At 40.0% G+C, this 22,776-nt stretch overlaps 1 protein-coding gene and 1 long non-coding RNA gene across 4 annotated transcripts; one reads left to right on the forward strand and one right to left on the reverse strand.

The window, feature by feature from the left end:
* Positions 1-670: 670 nt before the first annotated feature.
* HSP90B1 (heat shock protein 90 beta family member 1) lies at positions 671-12,393 on the reverse strand. 3 transcript variants are annotated; one of them, XM_048500350.1, is made up of 18 exons: positions 12,179-12,390; positions 10,809-10,908; positions 9,616-9,757; positions 9,417-9,533; positions 8,825-9,156; positions 7,695-7,806; positions 7,218-7,331; positions 6,636-6,752; positions 6,050-6,187; positions 5,893-5,970; positions 5,737-5,802; positions 4,748-5,017; positions 4,273-4,518; positions 4,028-4,164; positions 3,271-3,349; positions 2,903-3,058; positions 1,860-1,967; positions 671-928 (listed from the first exon to the last, which is right to left on the reverse strand). In XM_048500350.1, exons 1-18 carry the CDS (start codon positions 12,225-12,227, stop codon positions 899-901), a joined length of 2,391 nt encoding a protein of 796 aa, XP_048356307.1. In that variant the 5' UTR covers positions 12,228-12,390; the 3' UTR covers positions 671-898. The 3 variants fall into 3 exon arrangements, with proteins under 3 accessions (XP_048356307.1, XP_048356305.1, XP_048356306.1); XM_048500348.1 differs by lacking the exon at positions 671-928 and adding an exon at positions 976-1,658 and having other exon boundaries at positions 1,800-1,967; positions 12,179-12,393; XM_048500349.1 differs by lacking the exon at positions 671-928 and adding an exon at positions 1,637-1,655 and having other exon boundaries at positions 1,774-1,967; positions 12,179-12,393.
* Positions 12,394-12,421: 28 nt separating this feature from the next.
* Positions 12,422-14,954, forward strand: LOC125434736. Its single transcript, XR_007244817.1, has 2 exons — positions 12,422-14,673; positions 14,868-14,954. It is a non-coding gene; the product is annotated as an uncharacterized LOC125434736 (long non-coding RNA).
* Positions 14,955-22,776: the final 7,822 nt, after the last annotated feature.

The following is a 22,776-nucleotide window of genomic DNA, read 5'->3' on the forward strand; positions in this document are numbered from 1 at the left end:
TAAATTTAATTGCCCACCCTTTCCCAGTACAAACATCATTAATCACAACTGCATTCTTCCCTGTCTCAGCCTTGCCTTAGCAAGCTATTTTTTGCAGAAAATCTTAAAACATAATGAGAGTTGAGAAATGGGCTGCCTGCTAATTTGTTTCTTGTGGGTGCCCCTGCCTGTTACACTGGAGTAGTGACTAGACTTTTAATCATGTTAATCCATGGAAGTGAATAATATAACTGTTCAGGAACTCATGGAGTTTCTTTCCATGCAGAGAGCAAGGCCCCATAGTAGCATTTTGCTACTTTTGATAACTAAGTTACAGATAGGATGTTATTGGAATAAAATCTAGGCCAAGAAATGCAGCCTATTTTTTCCCATGCACATTTGGTTGCAGCTAGCTTCCTTGCACTCATGGTTCTCTGAACACCATCCAGCGTTGTAGCATATTAATTAGCTCTAGGAGGAAGACAAGGTATGCTTTCAGCTATAGGAACAACTGCAGTTTTCTGTCCGAGAAGGCTGTGGCAAATTAAGCGTTCTACTACCAGCAGCCCAGTTGTCTTTGCAAAACAGTGACCAGCGATTTTTTTCATCTGTTCCTTTATTCCACTGAAGTCCATCAGTTTTAAGCAGTCTTCTCAACATCAGAAATAAGCACTTTACTATTCACCGCAAATGGTGTGAACATTTTAATTTTGTACACATGACAAGATTTTACACCAAGTAGTCAGTTAAATAGTACAAATTTACATTGTGAGGAATGTTTAAAAAATGCAACTTAAAAAATCCCTTCTGTCCAGAACAGCATACCTCCCCCCAACATTTTACAGTGGAAAAAAACAAACAAAAAACTTTAGTTCACATTCCTGCTTCATCCCACAGGATGTTAAATTACGAGTGCATGTTACAGTTCATCTTTTACATCTGTAGGCTCCTGAAAAGGAGAAAAAAATAGAGTTAGCTATACTGAAGCACTAGCACAAAATACAAGAGAACTGTCTACCACATTTTTATACTACTCCACCAGTTCTAATGCTAAGATTAGATCTTTAACTACTTGTTTTGTTCAGAGAAACCAAGCACACCACCATGCAAAAGTTTTCCTCTGCATCACAACAGCTATCCTGTTTCTTGAAGGTCTGACTTGTAGGAATGTTTTACTAAACAAACCAAGTGTCTGTAAGAAACGCATCAATATTCATTTTTGGCTCATGCTAAAAGTTAATGCTTTGGTTTTAAGTGGACTGGCTACTGTATTTTGACTAACCACAGCAGAATCCAGCACTTGTAACAGCATTTTAACAGCAGTTCCACAGCTTAAAGCAGTGGTACTCCAACTGAGCTGGGACCCAAAATGGATCACAATTCCAGGATGGAAGCTCTGGGGAGCTGATAACAAATTTTATTTGCTCCAGCAATGGTGTATAAAATAAAAAATGCTCCTCAGGGACACTATACTATTAACTTATAAAAGAAGTAAATTATGAACTCATTTGGTTTTAACAGCTGTGGACAGTGGCATGGAATTGTTCTATAAGCGAGTCCTGAAAACAGTATGATCAGAAAAGTGGGTTTCGCTGGATTCAACAGATCCTTTAGACTGACAATGACTTCATAATTGTACTTTTTCATGGCACAGTATATTCTATAGTTAAGGTCAACTGCCCGGAGCCCTTTGGGGATCGGGCGGTATAGAAATTGAATAAATAATAATAATAATAATAATAATAATAATAATAATAATAATAATAATAATAATAATAATAATAATAATAATAACTGTAAGGCATAGGTAAGGTCAACTGTAAGGATCCAGCAACTACTTTTTGTACAATGGTGGAGAAAAGCCATATAAGTATACTAACTTCAACTGTTTCACTATGTTCACTATCATCGTCAGGTTCTACTTCCTCCTCTTCTTGTTCTTCTACCTCTTCAGCAGTCTCTTCTGGTTCTTCAGGCTCATCTTCCACCTTTCAAAAATAAGTACTGTTTAGGTAACAGAACGTTCATAACATCTGAGCCAAAGACTTTAAAGCAGAACTGCACAACACTGCTGCCATTTCAGTTTAACACTGCAAGATCACAACATGACCATGTTTCATGAGGATGAGATGCAATATTGTGATCTTTGAAGTTCTGCCATCAGAACAGGACCAGCGCTTGGAAATTTAAACTAGCAGCCATTGGAATTATGCTGAATTTGGGGAAGCTTTATGTAGAACTGGGCAGGATTTCTTAATTCCTACAACGAGGATGGATTTCTGTGGAAGTAATTCCTAGATTTTTCAAGCTCAGATGAACATCCAAAATTCAATTTACGCTAAACTCTTCTGACAGCAAGCCTATAAGAATGCTACCGGTACCAACAAGTATAGGACAAGGCCTAGCAAGGTTGAAAACTATTTCTGGTTCATGAAAAAAGCCTTTTGTTTCAGAATGCCAAGCAGCACAGTCCAGGGGGCGGGATGGATGAATTCACCAGTCTGTAAAGACCTACACCAATACGGGTGCCCACCCTGTGAGTGCAAGGAGCAAATGCACTGGCGAAGAGGGGAGATAATGCAGGTGGGTGCTACGCTACTCCATAGCACCAGACACCAGAAGTCGCTGCCATTCCCTAGCCCCACTGGCACAGAGAAATGCCCAGGAATGGCTAGGGGCACCGTGAACTGTAACTAGTTTTCACTGTGCTATTTTTTCTATTTTTGTTTATTTGCATTTATTCCCCACCCTTTACCACAGTCTCAGGTCAGGTTACATAAGCATACAAAAATAAAATCAAACTGTAAAAATCCAACAGTAAAACCCCTTCCAGTCCCTGTGTGATGACAGAGCTGGCCTCGGATGTCCACTATTCCCTGTAGGGTGGCTGTATCATTCACACTGGCTCAACATTTTGACTAACCTTTTCTTCTGGGTCAATGTTCAAACTCAATCGCAGCATTCTTTCTATCCTGTCACCATATTCTTTTGTATCTGGTAACAAATATCCTGATCTTAGGGTAGCAGTCTCAAACAAAACCACAGCAAGATCTGCAACTGTTTGATCATCTTCATTTTCCTGATATTGGAATAAAAAGAGTCAATATAGAAAAAAGATTTATGCTGTAGCTACAGTTTACAATGGATACAGACTGCAGTGAATTACTCCAGGATCTGGAGCATCATGTCAAATCCCTTCTGGCATGATTTAAAGCATATGAGCTGTGTTGAATAGAACTGGAGTACTTCACAAGTGTACACAGCACCATTAATGTACTTATGTTCTCTTACCTGAACACGTTTGAGCATATCTTTTATAACAGGATGTCTAGGGTTGATTTCAAATGTTTTCTTTTGGCTTGCATAATAACTGTAAAGAGAAAAAAAAAACACAATTGTAAGTTGTCATGCTACCTTTCCCAGCAGTAATTACCATTAACCATGCCATATCACTATCCTGAGCCAAGAACAGTCAATTCACTGATTCACTCAGATGAAGACAAAATTGTCAGCAGGGTAGAGGATAAGGCATTGAACAGTAATTTAACATTTATCAGATTCACATTGATAGAATTGTCAAGGTCGCTTGTGCTACGGTAAGCCGACATCTACTGTCCCTGCCCTCTGGAAGAGCAGCCCGTCCAGGGGTGTACTCCACTCATAAACAGCAGGAGACATACATTGAACTACATTACATTTGAGGACTACTGTGGGCATGAATGCCTATTGGCAAAATCTTCCTGTATTAGACATGTTTAATATGAATTTCACATAAGCGAGCTAGCCCTTCAGGCTTCATCACCTTAAATTAAGCAGAAAAATCAAGACAAGTCAGACTTAAGCACAGTACTTGCCATGCCACAAACAACGGTTCAAGGAGACTGTGGCATGAAATTGGAAAATTACTATTTTAACCAATATAAACTATTTAGCAGTTTGAGTGCCTTCTCTCCAAAGAAGTTTGATTTCATATCTGCCAGTCTATTAATATATATCCAACAAATATACATTGCCTTGAAGACTCAAGGAAAGTGAACTGAAACCATACTTTGTAGAGATGTCTTTGCCAGTCTGATAAGCTTGAGCCTTCATGATTCTTTCCATATTGCCTGACCATCCATACTGACTAGCCACAAGTGCACAGGGGGATCGAGTTAACCGCTGAGACAACACAGCTTTTTCTATCTATAAAGAAATAAGAAAGTGCTGCTATTTTTGTGAACTCAGGAAAAGACAACAGTGTAAAAAGATAGAAGACTTAATATGAAAGATATAAGATAGAGGATTTAATACCTTATCTTTTAGAGCTTTATCTTTCATCCAATTCAGGAGAGGCTCATATTCTTTTTCCAAAGCTTCACGTGCATCCTTTGCCTTTTCACTTTCATCAAACTTTACTCCTTCCTTAGCAACATTCTGAAATCTTTTGTTATCAAACTCTGGGAGAGCCTGAATACAATATTCATCTACAGGCTCAGTCAAATAAATTACTTCATAGCCCTTCTTCAAAAGACGTTCCACAAATGGTGAAGATTCTGCCTACAGCAAATGCCAGTTAAAATAGAGTTTGAGAGAATATTGCACAGCATTTCCAACACCACCACAACTGCTGGCTACACATTTAACACGAATAATCTACTCTGAACTTTGTACAGACTTAACTGTAATAAACTAGTAATTACAGAAAATTGTTATAGAACTAGTCATTACAACAGAAAGTTACTGTAATGGAACTAATTTGCTGTAATTGTTCAAATTTTATTTTTACCTCTTTTCTGCTTGATCCTGCCATGAAATAGATTTTGTCTTGTTTCTCCTTCATTCTTTCCACATATTGGTCCAGACTAGTAAGCTTGCTCTCATCATGAGAGGACTGGAAACGAAGCAGTTTAGCTAGACGAGTACGATTGGAATGATCCTCAATTACGCCAAGCTTTATATTTGTACCAAATTCCTTCCAGAAGGTATCATTATATTTTTCTTCAGCAATCTTTTTAATCATATCAAGTGTTTTGCGGACAAGTTTCTTTCTAATAACCTAATATACAGAAAAAAGCAAGGGCAGTTTAGAGAACGTGATTAACTTAATCTACAAAGACATGTTGAGTCATGATGGCATGTTCTTGCCCACAGTCACATACTGAGTCTCTTGTTAATACTCCTCCTCTCAAGTACTTGAATCAAGACCCTCTCCCCAATTTTACCCTGCTAGAAACAAAACTATTATTTGGAATAAAACAAAACTGACCCTCCGCCTGCATAAAGGGGACTTTACTCATAGTCTCTCTGCTGCAAGACAGTCCAATGAACATTACATTGTTGGTGGTGATACCACCTTATTTATTTATTTATTTATTTATTATTTGATTTCGTATACCGCCCTATCCCAAAAGGGCTCAGGGCGGTGAACAATATAAAAGCATATATAAACATAAATATATAAAAGTTTAAAATTTTCATTCTAAAACAGTATCCCACGAACCCATATGCAACCCTCCCAAGAAGAGTGATGGGTCCCGATGATGTTAGGGACCCTATACAGCAGGGGGAGGATGAAAGCAGGGCACCTTCCAAATGAACAAGCAAAAGCTTTGGCCCTATGCTTCCAAAGGGGAGAGAACCTTTGAAGACCAGGCCACGCTTTAGAGATTAAATAAAAAGACTTCCATGTGCCAGCCCTTAAAGCAAAGATACACAAAATAGTCCCCGAATCCCCCAAAACACCAAGTTAAACAATGTCCAAGTGATGTGACACACCTTTAGCAGTTTGTGCTGTTGAAGGGTCTCACGAGATACATTTAGAGGAAGATCATCAGAATCTACCTGCAGATGAAAAAGAAGAACATTAAAAAAGGCTTGACCCAAAACTACCCCACCCCCGCTTGAAATTTCTTGCACACTGAAGATACTTACAACACCCTTGACAAAATTCAGGTATTTGGGCATCATATCATGGAAGTCATCAGTGATGAACACCCTCCGGACATAAAGCTGCAAACACAAAGAAAGTATTTAAGACCATTTAACGCAATTATTTGTTCTGGCTTTTAATAAATTTGCCCTTTCTTACCTTTATAAAATCACTCTTTTTGGAGCCATATTCATCAAACAAGCCACGTGGAGCAGAGGTGGGTATGAACAAGATTGACTTGAATGTCACCTCTCCTTCAGCAGTGAAGTGAATGTAGCTCATAGGATCATCTGGCTCCTATGGAAAAATTGGGAGCAGTCAGTTTTCCTCACAAAAAAACAGAAGATCTCGTCTGCTGCACTTCTTGGAATCAAACACATTTCCCAAACCCAGAGAGTCCGGAGAAGAAATGGTTTGCCTGCCAGCTATCTGGCACTCTTTACTCAGGTGGAAGCTTTTGCATTGGAATCTAGATTGCTGAAAAATTAGGTAGAGAAATATGTTTTCTGATTTCACATGTACAGATCCAATTTATGCGAAGTCTGCCTTCTCCTCATAGAACATGCTGAGGTTTTCCTCATTAAACAGTTCAGTGTTGAAGGGGATTTCATTAAATGTAGCAAACTGATTCCTCAGTGGACACTTAATGTTCTCCTTTATTAGGGATTATGAAGGGAAATGAATGATGGCATTTCCAACTTTGGGCTCCCAGGGCTTTCACTGAGACATTACTACCACGGCATACCTTAGAAAATGATTTGTAGAAAGCTTGATATTCATTTTCTTCAACTTCTTTAGATGGTCTCTGCCAAATTGGTTTGATGTCATTCATAAGCTCCCAGTCCCAGACAGTTTTGTCAACCTGCGAACATTTTCGTATCATTTGTGAGCTGAATTCTTGCAGGTCTTTACACAGTGGTTATGTTTTCAAGCCAGCAAACATGTTGGAAGCTTTCATCCAAAGGAAAGTCTACTTTTGGTTATACTCTGTCCCACAAAAAAAAAAAAATCTCAGGAGATTTGTGAATTGATTGGCCATTTCCTGGACCATCTTTATTCTAGAATGCTCCGCTTGGGTCCTAGTGCTTTGCAGACAGATCTAGGTAAGCACTAGGACCCGAGAAGAGCATTGTAGAAAAAAAGACGGTCCAGGAAATGGCAGATCAATTCATAAATTTCCTGAGTATGTACTAGGTTGAATACTATTTAACAAAACCAATTGTATCTGGAGACATACAAAGCCTACTCATATCTGGAATTACTAATTTGACTGCTTAAATTCACAGTTGCTTTGAAATTAAAACTAACTTAATGAAGCCAGTCTTACTTTTTTAGTTTTTGGTTTTTTTTCTTCTTCCTCCTCCTCCACTGCAGCTTCATCATCTGTCTCCTCTTTCTCTTTTGTTTCTTCCTCATCAATAGGTTCTTCTACAGTTTCAGTCTGCAAAAGGACGTAAGGCACAGTTTATCAGAAGAGTCCTGTGAAGTCTATCATTAGCTCGTGAAATGTTCCTACATGGCATGCATTCCTGATTAATTATGTTTATTTATATTACTAGCACCAATCCTGTGTTTTGGACAGGTACAAATGTAAGCACTGAACAGCAGTTCACCAGAAGCACAAGTCAACTTATTCAGTTCACTACTGCATACAAATGCAATGGGGTAACTATAAAAACCCACTCCAGCATACATTCAGCTAGCAATCTGGAGCTTTCACACTCAGAAATTACACCAATATCTTAGTATGAATACAAGGCACTCTAAACTGTAGTATCTAGAGTTATCTTGACATGTGGCTTACCTTGCTACTCCATACATATATAGGGAAGTTTATGAACTGTGAGTATTTCCTGACCAGGTTTTTAATTGTATCCAGCTCAAGGTAATCTGATGCTTCCTCCTTCAGAACAAGGCTGAGGAACATAACACGTCATTCAGTTTTTAAAAATATTTATACCTCGCATTTTTTTTGCTCAAAGCAGCTTACAAGTAACAATTAAAACCTTACAAATTAAAACCAAAGAAAATAAGGAGCCACACTGCTTCAAGCCAGTGCATTAAACAGCATTTAATTAATCTGCATTTCAATTTAAACTCCTTTAAAAAGCATTAGAATATAATTCTTTCTATTGACACCACAATCCTATGCCAAGTCATTCTGATCTAATCGAGTAAAATAAAGCGACACTATAAACTAACAATGTCACCATTTTGTCTCTTGTGAGCTATAAAAAACACGACCATTCTGATTGTCCCGCAGGGACCTCAACAGAAATAGTATTGCCAATCCAAGCACAGTACACATCTCTGATCAAAAGCAATCTGGTCTGCCATGAGAAGCAGCAGTCTCTCCAGTTCTATCTCCAGCAATTTATTACTAAACTTTACAGGGCATAACTGCAAGTGATAGTCTGCTTTAAACAGAGATTATGCATTTAACAGTTCTGTTCCTATGACTGTTCAGCATAATGTATAAAAGAGTATTTTAATACACAGGCCATACATTACTCCAGGATTGATTACAAAAGCTGGAGAGTTTTGCCCACTCACCTTTTCAATACCTGGGGCACCCTATCCATGATGATACTATCTGTAATAAAATCAATTTGCATGAAGAGCAATGGATGCAAAGTTTTGCCACTTATCAATCAGGAAACAGGAAAGTGGCCATCGCCTAAATTAAGTCCTTGATTTTGCACACCAGTTCAAGTAAACAGCAGGTGTGGCCCTATGGTGCTTAAGGCAGAGTATTATTGCGTTTAGCCAGTGATACCACAAGAATCCCACTGAGCTACAGGTGAGAGCCATTTCAGGCTTAAATGCTGACAGCTTGTGGACAGCCCTATGACCTTTAACTCAAGAAGTCAAACATAATTAACAGCCTTTGAAAAGTACTGTAAATGCCTTAAGAACATTCGCAATGACACTTACGTTACTGTAGTTCCTCTTCCCAAAGTGTCCCCTCGAGGATCACTGATTACAGAGAACTCATTTGAGTCAGACTCCCAAATGTGTTGTGTATCATTGTTGTGCTTTGATGTGACAATAACTTTATCCGCTACGAGGAAGGCAGAGTAAAACCCTACACCAAACTGACCAATCAGCTCAGAAGTTGACTGGTTTTCTTCCTGCATCTCAGTGATCTTGTTTAGGAATTCACTTGTACCAGATTTGGCAATGGTACCCAGATTTTTGATGAGCTCTTCTTTGGTCATGCCAATACCAGTGTCTGTAACGTGCAGCATATTCTTCTCTTTATCACACTGCAAAAAAAAAAAACAATTTGGTTTGCATTGTATTAGACAAGATTCAGCGCATTACTATTTTAACAGATGTTAAAATGCATTAGTCAATATAGAGATTCTAATTGGGCTTTATAAGTGACTGCTATTTAAACAGTATTCCATTTCAGCTTTCTATTCCTTTCTATAGAGTAGTACTGGCACATAGAAAATAGTACCTTCTATCTGCAAAGGAGCAGCCATCAATGACTGCAGCAAAAGAAATCAAAACGGTAACTTACCTTGATTTTAACTGTGAGTTCTTCATTACCAGAAAGGGCTCCTTCATCAGTTAATGACAGTAGCCGTATTTTATCTAAAGCATCAGACGCGTTTGAAATCAATTCTCTCAGGAAGATCTGCAGCATAATGTTGAAGATGGGGGTAAATATATATATATAATTAACACCACTACTGTTCTGCAATGAATATACTACTTACCTCTTTATTTTTGTAGAGAGAATTGATAATAAGCTTCATCATTCTGTTCACTTCAGCCTGGAATGCAAACTTTTCTGACTGTTCTCGGATTTGTTTTATCTGCGATGCATTTAAACCATCCAACTGGATAGATTCTTCTTCCCTGAGAAAATACCAGATTATTAAGATGGAGTTGGGATATGAAGTTTATAGGCCTTTTGTATCAAACTAGTACCTACAACTTATGCTAAGGAAACAGAACTCCCACTCTCAACATTAAATCCCATTTGGTCCTGTACAAAAATACCGAAAGCGTAGACTGAAAGCTTAATATCATACCCTGTTTTATTTTACTATTGCTGTAAAAGATTTCACTATTATAAGGCTTTCTAATTATTAAAATGGCCTGATAATTGCATGCATGAATCCTTATTCCTGTATGAGCACCGCAATGCCACTGATTCTCAAGCAGATACAAGAAACTGAGATGTCTGGTTCCTCGATTTTGTGAGATCAGGGATGCTCTTTGTACCATGTGAACAGCTCTGTGGTGATAGGGTCTTCTTTTACCATTTGGGACCCTGCTTTCCAAATCCCTTGGCCAGTGAGCAACTTAAGCCAGAGAATAAGATTTTTCAATGACAACCTTCCGTGTTACAGGAATGCCTTGCATTCACCCCTGGCAGTGGCAGCTCAGGAACAAACAAAGTCTATTCTTTGGATATATTTATTATTTGTAGCAGTGATATTTCAGAGCTATTATCTATTGTTCTCCCAGCAAAGACTGAGGCTGCAATGCAACAATGTATCATATATATCTTTCTATTCGTGTTTCTGACTTGTTCTGTAACAGGAGATCTTGGCAGCCCCCCCTCCTCCTTTGGCACACATTATCAGCTCCAATATAGTTAATGCTATACAACAAAAATTCCACAAGTTATTTTTTAATTAACTTTAACTTTCCATTTCTATAATGTCTCCAGCCTGAGAACCCAGCTGAAGGCATACAAAAGAAACCGGTTTCTCATACTCCACATACTTTCAGCTATTACCTCACCAAAATGTCTATATAGCATTAAATAGACATGTAGAATGAAAGCCAACTTCAATGAAAATTAGTCGCCAACATTAAAGTTAGTCCATAAACCAGAGCGTGGTATGAAAAGAATGCTTCACGTCACATATAGATTTACAGAAATATCTGCAAAACAAACCTCTGCACAACTTCATCATCAGTTCGAGATCCTTCTCTGCTTTTGCCAAGATCATCTTCCACAGTGCCATCCACATCAAGTTCATCTGCCTGGACAGAGGCTGTAAAAGGGATGATTTTGACTGGTTAGTATGGTCAGTCACTTAAAACAGTGTTGCTGATCTTTGCAACACAGAACAGTAAAAAAAACCACCCTTTACGTTCAAAAGACTTTCACAAGTATGAAGCAATCTCTGCTAAGGACTCTTTATCTTCTTATAGAGTTAACCCTACTATAGTCAGAAGTGAGGAGCTCACCTCTGACATCAGAATAAAGTTGTTGTTGTTGTTGTTTTCAAATTAAAAGGTGAACACAGAATGGTAAACTGGGAAGAAAAACAGGTTTCCAGAACAGCTAATGAAGTAAGATTCCCCACTTAACCCACCGTAACAACAGAGGATCAATGGAGGTGACTGAATGGGACAAAACCAATAGAAGTGTTGTAAAATTACCTTAGATTTCAAGGCAATGTTAAGAAAAAGTTATAGTGCAGGTAGAATGGTCTCAAAAAGAAAGTAATCCCTTTACTCAACACTCCTTGCTTAATGGGATAGCAAGATAAGTCTCGCTAACGAACACACTACAAAATGCTAGAGACTGCAATGTGCAGCTTTCTGTGCTTAATACACTATGAGGGTCTCAGATATTACAGAAACACATGGACCATCCTAGTCCTGCGATCTCTGTTGCTATCTGACTAATACAAGTAAGTATAAAAACAGGCCACTAAAACTTTTAAAGCACATTAACGAAACAGGCTGCCTTAATGGCCGCCCGCCCCGTGACAATTACTAACCCAATAAAATGATGTGCGGCAAAAAGACATCACTTTTAACAATCCCACCCACCTTCCAAGACTTTGTTCTCTAGAGGTAGGCAGGGTCTGCCCAGTTAGAGCAATCCTAAGAAAAGTTACAAGGAGGCCAATCCGAGGAAGAAGACAGCATCTTGGGGCACTTTGAAGACTTACTGAGGCACTTTAATGGAGAACAGTGTTAAGTGTGTGTGTGGAGTGAGTTGGGGGAGGGGGGTGACGTTTAGTGCAGCAGCGAGCTAGTGGGACTACTGAAATCTGGGGAACTTTCCCCATAATCAGGTAAGCCGATCTTTTAGAGTTGGAGACAAACACACCAAAAGTCTTAGTTTATATGTTTTGCGTGGTCACAGCTAAAACGCCAAGCACTGCCTCGCGGAGAAGAAAGAAGAAAAACGTAAGATAAAAAATTCTGCAGTCAAAGGAAGCAAGGGCAGGGGTCCCAGACGCCCGACCCCAACGGCCGCCCGTGGAAGGTTCTGGAACACCCCTCCCTCACACACACGCACACACTCACCGGCCAGGAGGAGGACGCAAAGAAGGCCGAGTCCCCACAGAGGCTTCATTGCAGCCGGGCCAGAGCGGGTGGCGAAGAGCAGAACTACCCTGGACAGCACCTGCTTCCCACGCGCACGGAAGGACGGGCAGCTTCACTCGTCCGCAACGAAGAAAGGCTCCCACGCCTCTCCGAGGAAAAAAAAAATCTCCACACGCTTTCAAAGGCCAACGCCGCTAACCGACGCCAACCCGCCCCCCAGACTTATCACTAGCGGGCGCCGCGGGGCGGTGCTGAACCGTCCCTAAGCCCCGCCAATCGGAGCGCACCACGCGAAACGCAGAGCCACTAGGAAGCTCGGATGGGAGGAGCGGGCTGTCCTCCCGGCCAATCGCGCCGTTCCAGGTGAGATTTCCCGGTGCCAGAGCGTGGCCGCAGTCGATTGGATGTTGCCATGTTAACAGACCAATCGCTTTTAAGGGCGGGAACAGCCAGGTGTCTGTGGGTGTGGTTGGTATTAATTTTTCAACTTTTGGTTCGAAATTAACACCTCCTCCGGCGATTATCAGAATACCTCCGAAGAGTGGATTTTAAAAAGAGTAAAAATCAACACGTTTCGATCTGAAGTACTTCCGGGGCATTTGGAAAGCCTTAATTTGACAGTTACTAGGACAACCACTACTTCCGCTTTTGTGCGGTGACCAGTGAAGCCGCGTGCGAAGATAGTTGAGGGGTGATGCTTCCGCACGAGCTTCCTGTTTGGCTAGAAGTGCATTGACGTTACTACGAAGTCCGCAATTTCCACAAACTACTTCAATGCTTGAAACAACATTCTCACAGCGACTCTCCAGAGGTTCGCCCTGCGGTTATTCATTCCCCGTCGATGGTCTCTGGGCTGCATCAAACTCTGATGGAAGTGGTTTCCTTGCGATGCACGATGGTAGTTGTAGTCCATTGGAGGGACTGGGAAAACTCCTCTAGTCGACTCGCATGTATATAAACTTTATGCTCTCTTTATTCAGTCTGCTGCAAAGCTTATATGCATATGTGAAGTAGTAGTCTCGGATTTTACCTTTTGCGCCTGAATTGCCTGCTGAGTAAGTCATCCTCAGGAATTATGATGCATTTAAGGTCTTGTGAGCAGGATCGCTATAAGGTAGTTTGGTAATTGTGAATGGGTAATCGAAGAGAACTCCAGCTACAGTTTGGGATGTGTTAAATGTTAATGGAGTGAGCCGTTTTGAGAGGATACAATTCTCATACATCAGATGTGTTAAAAGCAATGTGACCCAATTATTATGGCCAGCACCAACTTACACTAAATAGTCCACAAACTGTATTCTTGTATATTCTGAACTTGTATACTCAGAAATCGATTCCAATGTTGTGGGCCTAGTTACTCTCTGTCCCTGATGTGAACTGTCAAAACTTTGTCATCTTTTTTGTGGCACCAATTAATCACTTCATTTAATTCATAATAAACTATAAGAGACAATTATGAAATGCATTTCTGTATGCTTGGCACGTGCTCATTCAACTCCACTGCCTTTTGGATGGTTCTTAATTATAAATAAATTATCCCTATTTTTTCAGCTAAATATAATACACATTTTCCATCTATTTCAGAACTATATTTCATAATTTCAGTGTCAAACAACAACATTTGATCACAGATGTTCTCATTCAGAATACATTAACATGTTCCAAATTCTGATTAGATAATAATTACCAAAGCACAGAACATGTTATACCTTCCAAAGTGGAAGGGAACTGCCGGTGATGTATACATGTAGGCCAAGTTCAAACAGCTGCTTTGGGTTAGTTTAAGGACTTGTGTACACCTAGTGGGGTTTGGCCTTTTTGTTTCTTTTGAACATGGTTTCCCCCACTACCATCCATGCCACATCACTACCTGCCTTTGAAGCTCCTTGTACTTTCAAACAAAACCATCAAGAATGAATTGCTGCTGCTCTGGGAAACACTAACTAGCTTTGCACATATAGAACTAGAGTACAGTTCTATAGATCTTCACCATAGTGAAAAACATTAGATTCTGAAATTATTATATAAATAACAGTCAGAAAAGAAAAATATGTTAGTATAGTCACACTTTGCGTAAATTTGCAAAAGCAGCTAAAATATATCATGATTGACATTAAGGCTGCAATGCTGTACACTCTTAAGTTTGGAGTAAGCACAATTGATGGCTATGGAATTTGTGAGTAAACAGGTTATTCCTAGAAGGCACCACTTTATATTCCACTTTATATTAAATGCATTAAAATCCTAGGGCTAGCTAAGTCAGCCTTGGATCAGAGTTCATATGCAAAAGTTCCAGTTGAAATCTCAGGTCTTTGTTATTTATATAGATGTGTAGCACAGTACATGCCGGCATTTCCTTAATTCTTGTTGTATGATGCAACCAGACCATTTGCTCATTGTAACGGATTCGAAGTCTTCACTGCTGTGAACCAAGAAGAGACTGCCGTCCCCTGCTGGGGGCAGGGCTTGAAGAGGTGTGGCCACGCCCCCAGAAGCGTGAGTCCCGCTCCTGAACCCACCCCATTAAAAATCTATCTCTACGTCACTGCTTGTGCATATATCTAAACAAATCTGCTTTACTTTTCAACTTACATTTTACTTTGCCAAAATATATTTTGATGTTATAAATAAAAACTTATTCTAATTTATCTTCATAACATTATAAAAGTTTGTGGTATCTTCTTTTTGAGTTCTTAGGAAAAGGATTTTATTTGTTCAAACCGTGCACTTCACCATTAAACTACCTGCTTCCTAACTTTTGTGTGTGTTTTCGATATTAATTGCAAAGCATTCTAATGCACTATTGATGAATTTTCAGAGTGCAGGTTAAGCATTCACAGGAACTGTAGTGATCACTACTCATACACCCAGTAAGTTGTCCTCTCAAATAATCTACTGCGTTTGATCCTGCCCTTAGATGTCCTGGAACATGTTGGCACACTGTATACTAAATTGCTAGATTAGATTATTTGCCTTTAATGCCCAAACAATGGTGTGTGCTAAGTACTGATAGGAGTTTCTAAAATGTTTGATGGCCTGCTAAAAAGGAAAATTAACAGTTTTCAAATAGTTTTATTTTATATCTGTGCACGTCTAACCCATTTTGCTCTGCTCAGTGCAGATCCAGAGTACCCTGCCATCACATACCCATTTTTTAAACTCACATTATTTAATCACTATCTATGGCTCAAGCAAAGACACAGTCATGTCTAGTTTAGTCCTACTTTGTTTGCCATCAACAGACTAATCCACAAGGACCACAGGAGGGCCGAACAGGTGGTAAGAGTGCCTCCCTAGGCATTTTCTTCTTTCTTGGTCGGACAAGTGTTCCTTTAAGTTTACAGGGGCTTGCAGGGAAGGGCAGAGCAGGATGTAACGGGTCTGCCTTGATGAAAGCAGCCTTTCCCCCATCTAGTTTCATGTGAAATTGTTCCACAGGTTAAAGAATATCACTGCCTTGCTTTTCTCAGAACTGCTGATGAGTTCCTGTACATATCCCCCTGTTATATGCCTGAGAATCACTTGGTAAAATGTAGAATGTTACAAGGGGGAAATTCATAAGGACTCAGGAGATAACCACGATATTAAAACTTCCCCATTCTTTCTCGTCTGCTTGGACTTTGATCATGCAAGACCCATTATTCCCAGCATAATCCTTTTGTGGTCAAAGAGGACCCTTTCTACAGAAAAGTGGGCTGCAACCAACCAACTGTTTTGTCTCTTTCATGGGAAGTACTTTGGCACTTTTGCTGCTGCACTTCCTCTCTGCTTGTTTAAGTAATAAGTAATTATTTTAGTAATTAGCAATGTTTTGTATTTATATTTTATTGTTGAGTTACATTTTCCCTAATTCTGATGTCTTTTATTATTTGCATATATGGTTGGGTGAGGACGATTCAAGAAGTTATAGTTTTACTCACCTTCAGAAAGCACAGATTCTGCAAATCTTTCTGGATGGTAAAAATCAGAGCAAAATGAAACATATGGTTATGAAACAACAGGTCTGTGTACAAGTGACATAAAACCCTGGCCCATTCTCCCATTTTTCATGAGAAATGGAAAACCAATTGAAGTCCCCATTCCTCATCTAGTAAGTTTTCAAGATGCTGGGCTAAGCACCAGATTCTTTGCCAAATGCTAGATTTTATGTAATTTAAAAATGCAACAGTGTGAATATTCAGTATATAACAAATGTGTGATAAAGACAGTCCTGTGACAATTGGTCTTCCCATTAAAAGTGCTCTGTGAGTCCTATATGTAGGTTGTTAGACCTCATCTTTGCTGTTTTAGAAATGAGCCAGTAGCTGTTTTTAGCTTCAGAACATAAGAATATGATATTTACTAGCTCTAAAGTGTTTACTGGATCATAGCACACCCTAGTGGAATAAGAGTTTGCTTTCCTTTGGGAAAAATGTGTTTTTTATTGAGGACTAATAGGCAATTTATACGTGCAGCACCTACTCTGAAGGAGAATTATGGAAGCAGCTTTGGATTCCCTTTGGGGAGAAAAGCAAGGGGTTGTATAAATGAGTAATAAAACTGATAACTGCAGGGACAGATAAAGGAATGAGCAGGAGGCATCAAAAAGTTCAGTTCTTCAAACACTTTTTATCTACTCTATGCTTTCTTGGAAGGGGAAATGGATTCATACTTGGGAATGAAGCAAAATGCGTGTTGCCTTCTATTTTCCTGAACTTGTGTTCAAGTTTAATTAATCATTTGTCTATTATGGAAACTAAATTAATAATGTATTGTCGAAGGCTTTCATGGCCGGAATCACTGGGGTGCTGTGTGGTTTCCGGGCTGTATGGCCGTGTTCTAGCAGCATTCTCTCCTGATGTTTCGCCAGCATCTGTGGCTGGCATGCTGGTAGGGGCTGCTGGGAATTGTAGTTCCTGAACATCTGGAGAGCCGCAGGTTCCCTACCCCTGCGCTAAACTCATCTCACATTGTTATAAAGATAACCCTTTCTGTTGAATGCTTAATACAGTTCCATAGTATATGATCCCATTTACAGAGCATGTCTTACAAACTTGACTTCACTCTTTTCCAAATGGCAGAGAATATTGAATTTTGTTAAGTAAAAAGCCTCCTCAATTCCATATTCCTCCAACACTCCTCCCTGATCCCCCTTTTTAATAACATCCTTTATTTTCACAGATCCACTTGATAGGGGACTGCCTGCCTTTCTCAACTGGACTCATTCAGATCATGAAGAAAGCAAGAAAAGATCAGCCTTTCTCCTTCTCTGCCTCAAAAATAAAATCACCAAGAGATTATCTCCTTTACCAAGAAAACCCTGCCACACTGGCTGAGAACTGGTAATCCCAGTTTATACTCACATGTTTAACATCAGATAACAGATCTCCATTTTACAAATTACCTCTCCATTTTGATATTTTAAGTTGACTTAATGTTTAACATACTGGAAATTAAATTACCAGTTTTTTTTCAAATGCAAATCCTATACCCAATATAAAGCTAACATTATGGCTATTATTTAGTGCAGTGCTGTGTGGTTTCCGGGTTGTATGGCCATGTTCTAGCAGCATTCTCTCCTGACGTTTCGCCTGCATCTGTGGCTGGCATCTTCAGAGGATTCTCTGAAGATGCCAGCCACAGATGCTGGCGAAACATCAGGAGAGAATGCTGCTAGAACACGGCCATACAGCCCGGAAACCACTGTATTAACTCCATGCCCAGTAGGTGGCAATAATTAAACCTAGGTAGGCTTTGCTGTGCAGGTACAAGTACAGCAGGATTGTTTGTGTTTGCAGGATTGTTTGTGTTTGCATGCTGTCTGATGTGGCTTTAATTAGTGTATTACATCACTAACCTAAATTTGAATGCCTGTAAATCAGGTTTCCAGTGAAAAGAACTCTGGGTGCTCAGTGAGCTAACTGTTTGTGGTATCCCGAGATTTGCCTGCTAAATAGCCACCTGAATTTAGTGGTTCTCCTGCTAGCTGACCTGAGAGAAATTAGGATCCCCAGGATTTTCCATTGAAATTAGGAACTATTCTATCAGCCTCTTACCAGCATGGGCCAATTGGCACTAATAGGAAAGGATGGGGTCTGTAGCCTCAGCACCTGAGGTTCTCACCTGGCTGTGGAAAGAGAGGCCATGCCCTTTGAGTGCAAGGTCTATCTTTTTTCTCTGGGGTTCACATGAGGATTTGTGGGTCTGCTGATCTTTAGGAATACTCATGCACTCTACCAAATATTTAAAATAAACCAAAAAAGGAAAAAAAAAAGTATTTAACTGCAAATGTTTTCCAAATTAACTTTGATAGCTCTGATCTGGAACACTTTCCATTTGGAGGGCTGGGGAGCATGTAACTACAGAATGATTGTGAGAGGGTTAGAAAAATAAGACAATCTCCCACTTACTCTGTTATGCTACTCTAGATCCATTTGATCCGATGAGAGCCAGCAGAACTTATAAGTCTGTTTATGTAGGTCAGGATATAGGACTGCTTTCTCTGGGTTGAGAAATTCATTGAAATTTGGGGCAGAGCTTGGGGAAAGTTGAGTTTGGGGAGGGGGCTCGGCAGGTACGCGATGCCATGCAGTCTGCCTTTCAAATATGCTATTTTCTCCAAGGGAACCAGTCTCTGAATTCTGAAGATTACCTGTAATTCGGGGGGGGGGGGCGGGGTTCAGCCTCTACCTGAAGGTTAGCAAGATAGCACCTGTTTTATTTTTAAAACAGCTTTGCCTTATGAAAACAAATGCAGGTCAGACGGAAAACAGAGAGTAAGATAATATACGGTAGATCAGGGCATACTTAGCTGCTGGAGAACCCTATACAACACCGCACACTGCTCATTTGTGATAACTGCTGTGACACTCTGAGGCCTGACAATTATAGATTTTCACTTGAGCAGTATAAGGGTAGTGAGATAGAACTCTGTAGCTGAGGCATAATGTTTACACATTGAACTCAATGTATGAAAAGACTCCTTTGTCTGCTAAGGAACTCTTAAAAATAGGATCCCAATTGCATGTATGTGCATAGGGGCATGGTGCAGACATTTGGCTGAAAGTATGGATGCTCTGGGGATAGTAGGGGCATAGTCCCACTTCCTTCTTTGTGCACTTAAAAACCACATAAGCAGCACTCTGAAGAGGGTACTGCTCCATCTGCATAGCTAATTGATTACCTGCTCACATCACAGAGTTACTCCAGTCATTTCAGTGGGCTTAGACTAGAGTAGCTGCGTAGGATTCTTTGCTTCAGTTCTGCTTTTTCAAATTCTGGTTGGTTCTACAACCGAAATCCTATTTCACTGTTTACTGAATGTCCCATCCTGTTGATTATATTTACTCAGTCTGCGTAATCTGCCTTGACTCCAGTGAGAAAGGCAGACTACAAATAATGTAAATCAATATTATCAGTATACTGTTGACAGGAAACCCCAGACCTCCTGATGAAGTTTTGTGTGAAACCAGAGGTTTTATGCAGATGATGAATAAGAGGAAGAGTTTGGATTGGTTTTGTCAACCGTAGGAAGTCTCCAAGTCTCCTTCCCTTCCCACAATAGACACCTTGTGAGGTAGATGCTAAATAGTGTAGCAAACAAGAGGGAATTTCACAAACCCATAGACATTTAAGACTGTGGGAGAAATCAGCAATCTCCTAGTGCTACCCTCTGGACCTTACTTGCAGAAAGGATTAATTCATTTATTTATTTAGGGTATTTTTAAGCCACTGTTCTTCTGTTATGGCTTGCTAGAACAATGGGCTTCACAACGTCCTGTCATTACAGCCTTGTTCAGGTCCTGCAAATGAGGGCTGTGGCTTATTTATTTATTTAATATATTTATATTTGGCTTCTCTCTTCAAAGGGGACCAAAACCAGCTGAAAGAATAAACCAAAAAAGAAAGGGAGGGGAGGCTTCCACTGATCATACAAATCTCTCTCTGCTGGTTGATCTTCTGTCCTGCTCTATGTCTGACCTTCAAGCTAAGAGTCCAAAGACTCTTCTGGCTACTGCCTCTGGGAATAACTGGGCCTTATATATCTGCAGTCAAAGTAGAGAAGAAACTCAGTAAGATGTTTAGTCAGCTGCTAACTAGGAGAATCCTGAAAGAAATAGAACATTTACTTGCTTTTCCCTTCTGTGTTCGCCCCGTGGGTTGGAGTTACATATTGACTTATTGGGGATTTCTGCATAGTTTTTTTAAAAAATTGGTTCCGGCCTCATACTATTTCAGTTTATCTCGATTTCCTCGTGCATATTCTGTGCCTCTAGTTTTTGATTCAGGGGTGTTTTTTGCTTGTGTTTTCCCGCAGGTTATTTTGAGACCACTTTTACAATGTTTTTCTGGAAGCTGATTTTGAGTCAGCTTTTTCCTCACACGTAATTTTTCTGTTGGTTTTTTTTCTTTTTTCTTTTTGGCCTTACCCACTCCAATTCACCTCTAGCCCACTTTTCCACAATTGGACTGTCTTTATTGTCAGTCCATTCCCTCTCCACCCTCTGCCCTGAAGATGAGAGTGGTTTTATGTTTTTATTTTTTAAAGGCACTAAAATATCTATATATCAGTATAATGTTGTAAATGTAAATTATGCAGGTTCTCTGAACTCCCAGCTTCCATTTCTAGCTGGTAAGTCTTGAGCCTTTCCCTTCACAGAGAAATAAAGAACAAAGGATATTTCCCCAAGAGAAGGTGTTAAGAGATTTACTTTAAAACAAAGCAAGCTGGAAATTCAGAGAACCTGCTTAACTATCATTATAATGACATACTGATTTATCGATATTTTAGTACCTTTTAAAAATGCAGTCACAATGCTGATATATCAATACAAGTGTGCACACAAAAAATCAACAAGTGGGGGTGCTGTGACACCACTGATCATGACAACACCCCCCCCCTTGAAAATCCTGATTTTTTAAGGCATGTGCAGAAGAAAATAAACGGACTCCATAATTGTGGAAATGCAAATGGAGAGCAAAGGTGCAGAAGAGCCACGCCCAAACTGATTCCAGTGCTTGTGGATAAAGTGCAAAGAAAATGAGGAATGTGGAAAAGTCGACCATGTGGAAAAGTCTGCTGTTTCAATTGCCATTGTAAATGTTTTTTCTTCTTCTACACTCTGTAGGGCTAGGGCAACGATTTCCATGTGAAAAATGTGGTGTGTGTGTGTTTTAACACCTTCCCTTTACCATTTTATCTCTGAAAACAACCACTTGCAAACAGCTTTTCCTGGGGTGGGAACTACATAACAATCACATAATGTCTCCTTATTTTAGATCTGCTGAGGAATGAAAAAGTGCTATTTGAATGTGAAATATTAATAGAAAAGGGAATATTGGAACATCTCCCCTCTCCCCAATGAAATCTTGTTTTCCAAAGTTCTGCTTCTGGTTATTTTGGGCTTTAAAATGTGCTTTGCAGACCCTCTTGTGCATCTGTATTTCATGGACAAGTGGGAGGGGGAGCAAGCAGAAATAAATCACAGAAGAAAAATGGGTGGGGGGAGAGGGTAAGGACCCTGCTTGCTGCTTTTCCTGTAGAAATTCCTCCAACAGACACACTCACCTTATGTACATTGGCCCCCACTATAATCTCAACATTCTGTGCTGCTGCCGGATGGTGAGTTATCCCATATGTCTTTTGTTCTAGTGAAGGTGACACGGTGTATTTTTGACTATGGGGGAAAACTAACGCGGGTGATATATGGGGCAGAAAACTGTTGCCAAGGGAAGGATTAAGTACCCCAAGCCTTGGGGTCTCGGCCTCCACTGCTTTCTCTAACAATGTGTATCTTTTGAAGAAGAAACTGGGGGAGAAGAGGGCTTCGTGCAACTCTGGGTAACAAGTGGTTTGACTGTCAGGGTTTTAATGGAGAGAATATGCCAAGCAGTGATTCTGTAGGTGCATGGGGTAAAAAACCCTGCTGATCTTAAGACGATGGACAATTGCTTGCAGGAAATGGGGGTTATTATGACACAGGAGTGGCTGTATTTAATCCTCTGGTACAAGCAGATACGCTTAGCAGTCTGCAAACTTTTGGCAAGTTTCATATTTCTGGAATAGCACATGGCACCACAGGAGGCCTTTTTAGCACTGAAAGTGAAAGATTGTCTGCATTGTGAGCCATTACTTCCCACACTCTGTTAGGCAAAACTTCTATAATAGGACAAATACGTGTTGAAGACCAGAATGCCTTGCTCAGTCAGGTCAGTGATTTTAATCTCGCCACTAAATCAAGTTTGAAAAGAAGGCGAGCCTGAGTAATAGCTAGGTCATGTTATACAGAACTGTAAGAGAGAGATGCAAGATTCCAGAAAGATTTAAATTTGTACATAGGTTCCTGGCTGCCACTGCAAGCCCTTCTCTGCCCACTAAAGGCTTACTGAAAGACGTGAAAGGGGGACTTTCACACTCCTGCTTTCTATGACATGTCTGGATTGTTCCAAGCCTTGATAGTTCCTGCTTGCCACTGCAGATCTCTCCTTCCTGATCCAAGACTGTAGATGCATTTGAATTAGGAACCTTTGAATTAGGAACCTTGTGCTGCCACAGCACTCACCATTACATTATATGTTTGGCTGCTATTGGCTATAAA

This window comes from Sphaerodactylus townsendi, linkage group LG06, assembly GCF_021028975.2.
Source record: "Sphaerodactylus townsendi isolate TG3544 linkage group LG06, MPM_Stown_v2.3, whole genome shotgun sequence".
Lineage (NCBI taxonomy): Eukaryota > Metazoa > Chordata > Lepidosauria > Squamata > Sphaerodactylidae > Sphaerodactylus > Sphaerodactylus townsendi.

What these genes read in the sequence shown, in the direction of transcription:
- HSP90B1 (XM_048500348.1), bottom strand. Translation starts at nt 12,227, where the DNA reads ATGAAGCCTCTGTGGGGACTCGGCCTTCTTTGCGTCCTCCTCCTGGCC. An exon ending in TCTACAAATCATTTTCTAAG is followed by an intron (nt 6,188 to 6,635) that starts GTATGCCGTGGT and finishes ATTTTTCCATAG; the next exon opens with GAGCCAGATGATCCTATGAG. An exon ending in GGCAAAGACATCTCTACAAA is followed by an intron (nt 3,350 to 4,027) that starts GTATGGTTTCAG and finishes TTCTCTTTACAG; the next exon opens with TTATTATGCAAGCCAAAAGA.